The sequence below is a fragment of the Eumetopias jubatus genome, unplaced genomic scaffold (genome assembly GCF_037043125.1).
Source record: "Eumetopias jubatus isolate StellerSeaLion01/CBP00866 unplaced genomic scaffold, mEumJub1_p1.0 scaffold_3, whole genome shotgun sequence".
In the NCBI taxonomy this organism is placed as follows: domain Eukaryota; kingdom Metazoa; phylum Chordata; class Mammalia; order Carnivora; family Otariidae; genus Eumetopias; species Eumetopias jubatus.
The window spans coordinates 9,051,887-9,057,473 of record NW_028274809.1 but is presented as its reverse complement, the minus strand read 5'-3'; the positions used below and the strand labels follow the sequence as shown (position 1 = coordinate 9,057,473).

The window sequence follows — 5,587 nt, the reverse complement described above, 5'->3', positions numbered from 1 at the left end:
AGGGGAGGGGGGGAAGCAAGCCCTCGCCTCCTCTGCCTCCCCCACCACCGAAAAGTCCCGAATGGGGCCAGAGGGAGATGGTGGGTACCTGGGGGCGCATGGAAGGTGGGCGGGGGGTGGTGTCCCGGTTACACGCATCCAGAGGGGCCGAGGACCCCAGGGAAGCTCGTCGGGGGAAACCGAGTCCTCGGGAACGGGAGTGACCCTCGTGGGCTCCGAAGTCCCGACTGGGCCACTCCGGATCGGGCATCGGGTTCCGCCTCCGCGAAATGGGCCACTGGCGCTGGCCGCGGTCCGGAACGGCTGGCCGCGCGGCCGAGGGGCTGGAGGGCCGGGGGCGCCGAAGGGGTTAACGCACCTGGGCCGCCGCGGCCCCTGCCGGCCCCTCCTCCGGCCGCGGGGAAGAGGAAAGTCGCGGCGGGGGCGCGGCCCAGCCTTCGCTCCCGCCCGCCTCGTCCCGGTCCCCGCCCGCCGTCCCCGAGCCGCGACGCCGAGAGCTGCGACCCGCGCGCCCTGCTCCGCCGCCGCCCGGGTCCGGGCCGCCATGTCTCTATGGTGAGTTGGGGGTTGGGGGGGCCGGGGCGGGGGGCGCGGGGACCCCCGGCTCCCCCAAGGTCGGGGGACGCACGGGCGTGTGGGGCGCCGGGCCGCTCCCGGGGACCGGAGGATGATGCCGCGCTGGATGCCCTGGGCTGGCCTCAGTTTCCCGGGACGGACGGGCTCGGCGGCGGCGGTCGGGATGCCCGGCGGTGCGCGGCGCCCCAACCAGCCGGACCGGGCCGGGGCCCGCGGGGCCCGTGCGCGCTGCCCTCGCCGGCGGCGCTCGGCTGCCCTGGGCCCGGGCCCCGAGGCACCCTGATCCCACTCCGGGACCCAAGGGCTCTCCTTCCTTCGGGGGAGTTAGAGCCTCCAGCCCCCCCACCTCTGCCCCTCTCCCCTTTTCCTTCCTCCCCTGCGGGACTTCTGTCCAGATGTAGTGGGACGGTGCAGGTGGACCGGTCCGGAGCGGAGAGACACCCCTGCCGCCTCCGCCTCCCCTGGGGTGACCCCCGCGGGACTTCCCCCAGTCCGGACCTCCCCAACTGTGGGGAAGAGGTGCTTCGCTGAAACTCCCAGGGCAGGAGACCCTGACCCGGAACATTGTGCTTTCCCCTTTGGGAGGGTCGAGTCTCCCCCCACTCCAGCACCTGGGGTGACCCAGTCTTCCTCCCGCCGCATACACAGGAAACCCTGGGACCCCACGGGAAAATGTCGCTCCAGGGGGCTCAACATTGACTTGCCCTGGGTGCCTGCACCTTCAACCAGCCAGTCCTGAGGACCACCCCAGCCTTCTCCAGACTCCCTGTGATGTACATTGCAGTCTGTTTCTTCCCTGGCCCTGCAGCTTCCCCCCTGGAAGTCGGGGTTGTCTCCCTCTTGGCCTGGCCCTGCGAGGCCACGCTTCTAGCCTGCCTGTTCCCCAAGAACCCTCACCCCCTGTATCTCCACAAGAGAGATCTGGGCAGGAGACCTGGCCACCTCCAGAGTGTGACCTGAGAGAGGGCCCTGGGCCGCCCCCCCCCCCCACCTCTGCCCTGGGTCTGCCTGCACCTCCTGCAAAAGGCTTTAATTTCTGCTTCTGAAATGGGAGTGGTAGGGGCTCTCTGGGCAGGGAGGGTCCCTGGAGAGTGGGGGTCTGAATGTGTACCCTTCCCAGGGCAGTAGACCTGGGGGACCTTCTCTCTCCTAGCGGGAGAGAGTGGGGCCCAGACTGAGGAGAGTGGTAAGAGGGCGGCGGTCATGCTAGGAGCCGCCTGCCCCCTTCTCAGGCCTCCATCAGCCTTGTGAGCAGTTTTGCACTGGGTCGGATGGATGGGGTGAAAGCGGAAGGGACAGGTTTCTTCAGGTCCCACATTAGAGCCTCTGTCCAGTGTCCCCCACAGGTTACTGAGCTCCCAGGCTGTAAGAGCAAGTGCTGTGTGTGCCCCGCCTCATGGCTCACCCCAGTGGTTCACCGGGTTTGCACAGGGAAATGAAAGCAAACAGGGTGGCTTGCTGGGCTTGGGGAACAGGCAGAAATCTCCACCAGAGGTCGTCCTTACAGACTCACGGCATTCCGGGGACTGCACACCCACTGCGCGCCGGACTCCTTAGATAGTGTTCCGATTCCTTGTTAACTTCATTGAGGACAAGAAGAAATCACGGTTTGGAGACCTTAAGGCGGGGGGGACCCACTCAAAGTGGCAGAGTCAAGATTTAAACCTGGGCAGCCTGACTCTGCAGGGCTTGCGTGGGCCCCCTGGTCCTGGCAGAGGCAGGGCAGGGCAGGACAGGAAGCAGGACCCTCCTCTGACCACTCAGGGGCCGCGGGACTTGAGTCTGTGTCCCCTGCAGCTCCGAACAAGTCACTGGGGGCTCATCTTTTCCTCTCTCCTCTGTACCACCCTCCAACCCCACCCCCCAGGAAGAAAACCGTCTACAAGAGCGTGTGCCTGTCCCTGGCCCTGCTTGTGGCCGTAACAGTATTCCAGCGCAGTCTGACCCCCCACCAGTTTCTGCAAGAGCCCCCGCCGCCCACCCGAGAGCCACAAAAGGCCCAGAACCCAAGCGGACACCTAGTGAACCCCAACAGCTTCTGGAAGAACACCAAGGACATGGCTGCCGCCACACCCATGGCCCCACCAGGGCCCCAGACTTGGGACATCAGCTCCACTAACTGCTCGGCGAATATCAACATGACCCAGCAGCCCTGGTTCCAGGGCCTGGAGCCCCACTTCCAGCAGTTTCTGACCTACCGTCACTGCCGGTACTTCCCCATGCTGCTAAACCACCCGGAGAAGTGCCGCGGCGCTGTCTACCTGCTGGTGGTGGTCAAGTCGGTCATCACGCAGCACGACCGCCGCGAGGCCATCCGCCAGACTTGGGGCCGGGAGCAGGAGTCGGGGGTCGGCGGCCGCGGCGCCCTGCGCACCCTCTTCCTGCTGGGCACGGCCTCCAAGCAGGAGGAGCGTGCGCACTACCAGCAGCTGCTGGCCTACGAGGACCGCCTCTACGGGGACATCCTGCAGTGGGACTTTCTGGACAGCTTCTTCAACCTGACCCTCAAGGAGATCCACTTCCTCAAGTGGTTTGACATCTACTGCCCCCACGTCCAGTTCATCTTCAAGGGCGACGACGATGTCTTCGTCAACCCCACCAACCTGCTCGAATTTCTGGCTGACCGGCAGCCTCAGGAAGACCTGTTCGTGGGCGACGTCCTGCAGCGCGCTCGGCCCATCCGCAAGAAGGACAACAAATACTACATCCCGGGGGTCCTGTACAGCAAGGCCAGCTACCCCCCGTACGCGGGCGGCGGCGGCTTCCTCATGGCGGGCGGCCTGGCCCGGCGCCTGCGCCAAGCCTGCGACACCCTGGAGCTGTACCCCATCGACGACGTCTTCCTGGGCATGTGTCTGGAGGTGCTGAGCGTGCAGCCCACAGCCCACGAGGGTTTCAAGACTTTCGGCATCACCCGGAACCGCAACAGCCGCATGAACAAGGAGCCCTGCTTCTTCCGCTCCATGCTCGTGGTGCACAAGCTGCTGCCCCCCGAGCTGCTGGCTATGTGGGGGCTGGTGCACGGCAACCTCACCTGCGCCCGCAACCTGCAGGTGCTCTGACCGCAGCCAGACCGCGGGGAGAGGCGGGGCCACGGGTTCTTGAGCCCCAGGCAGGCTGGACAGAGACCTTGGGCCTCCCCCACCCCGCAACAGGGAGGTGGGGGGTGGGGGGGGTTGGAGCTTTGTGTGGCCCCAGGGTGTGATGGGGCGCAGTTAGCCAGAAGGGGGCCTCCCTGCGTGGACCTTACCCAGAAAGTGGAGCTGAGGCCCGGGAACCTTTGTAACTGCCTCGCCTGCGGCAGGTTGTCTTGGGAGCAAGACCCGCGGCCACTCGTAACCCTCCTAACCTGGGTTCCCCGCTTGGCTCCCTGTGACCTGGTGGCAGGCCCTGGTGGCCTCTGAAGGAACCCCGTGCTCAGGTACCCGGGTTAGGCCTGGCCCTGGATGGGTCAGGGGTGGCCCTCTTGTCTTCGCAGAGAGGATTCTCCTCCCTTGAAATGCCTCAGTCTCCCCCCACGGGCCCAAGCAGCCCTTTCAGGAGAAGCTCAACCCTGTGCAGGCTCACAGGCCCCCAAGGTCCGTCCCCCCTCCCCCCCAACCCCGCGCCCCTGGGTCTCCAGGAGATGGGAGCTGGAAGGCCCTCAGCACCACCCCCGCCCCCAGACCTGGAGTTGCTGCCCGGTCTCTGCTCGCAGGTGGCTTCACTCCTAGCTGTGTCTGGAAGCACGGCTGGCCGCCCCGACTACCTCAGCAATGCCCAGAACCTCCGGATGGGCTGCAGCCCCGCCCCGCACCCCGACATAGGGCCAGGGAGCAGTGCTCCAGTCCCCGCAGTCACAGTGCTACCCAGCCGCCGAGGGCCTCGTGCGGTCCCACCGAGGCCAGCTCCCCAGCCGGAAGGCAGCCGGTTTGGCCCTGAGATGGACATTCCTCTATTACTGTGAAGTTTTATTTATGAAGAATTTGGAGGGAGAGAGTGCCAGGCCTCGGGAGATGGTGGTGGTCTTTCTTTCCCTTCCCTCATTCCAGCAAGATACCACCTCCCTCGGCCACTCACCCCCCCACCCAGGGCACCCCCATGCCTGTTTCAGTCCCCCTCCGGAACCCTGCCTTCCCTGCCTGCCTACTTCTCCAGGGCCTGAGCAGACCAGCATGGGCCCCTGTGAAGGGATGGAGTGAACCCTCAGGCGTCCTTGGCAATGGGTACAGAAGGATGCCACCTCATATCAGGGTGGAGGCACCTGGGAAAAGAGTGAGGGATCAACACTATTTTCTCAATAAAAGGGGGCTGGTTTTTCTGGTGTGCGACTTCCTGTCACCATTTCCATCAGAGAGAGTCTGGGGCCAGGGTTGCCAGAGATTTCTGAAGACACAGTTTATTCCCTTGCTCTTGGCTGGTGGGTGCACAAGGATGCTTGAAGAGCTTTAGAGGGATGCGGGTGCCAGGATGAAAGCAGAAAGCACAGGGGCCAGAGTCCAGAGAGCTGCCCCCTGGAGGAGGTGGTGTGGGGGAGAAACATGGTGGCTAACAGTACATTCCCATGAGCCTGATGTTACGGTGGGTGGGGGTATGCAGGGGCCGATGGGCTCCCTGATGTCCCTTCAGTCCACCTGGATGCATTGATAAGGTTGGCAAGAAGCACTGAAACAGTGGCTCAGTGGGGTCCAGGGTTGGGGGTCCAGGGGAATGCCGTGTATGGGGCACCTCGGCCTAAGTTGCTTACCTCCAGCGTGGGGAGAACAGCCATCGCCCCAAGAGTCATTGGGGCCAGAAGTGAGCAAGCCAGCAGCTCCCCGCCTGCGCCCAGCTCAAGGCATCGCGGAGTAGGTCAGATGCCCCCACATGTCTACCCTGGGGAAGTGAAAGGAAGGGCTGGGTCCTCATATAAGGCAACATCTTAGAGGACAGACAGGGGCTTGAGACTAAATGGGTGTCCCTCGTGGCCCCAGCTGCCCGGGTCCAAGCCCTAAGAGAAGGAAAAGGGACATTGCTGCTATTCCTCGTCAGC

The 5,587-nt window shown here is 64.7% G+C and overlaps 1 protein-coding gene across 1 annotated transcript; it reads left to right on the top strand.

Annotated features, from left to right (window-relative positions):
• The first annotated feature begins 460 nt into the window (after positions 1-460).
• Positions 461-4,879, top strand: B3GNT7 (UDP-GlcNAc:betaGal beta-1,3-N-acetylglucosaminyltransferase 7). The gene is made up of 2 exons (XM_028105289.2): positions 461-555; positions 2,444-4,879. Exons 1-2 carry the CDS (start codon positions 545-547, stop codon positions 3,636-3,638), a joined length of 1,206 nt encoding a protein of 401 aa, XP_027961090.2. The 5' UTR covers positions 461-544; the 3' UTR covers positions 3,639-4,879.
• Positions 4,880-5,587: the final 708 nt, after the last annotated feature.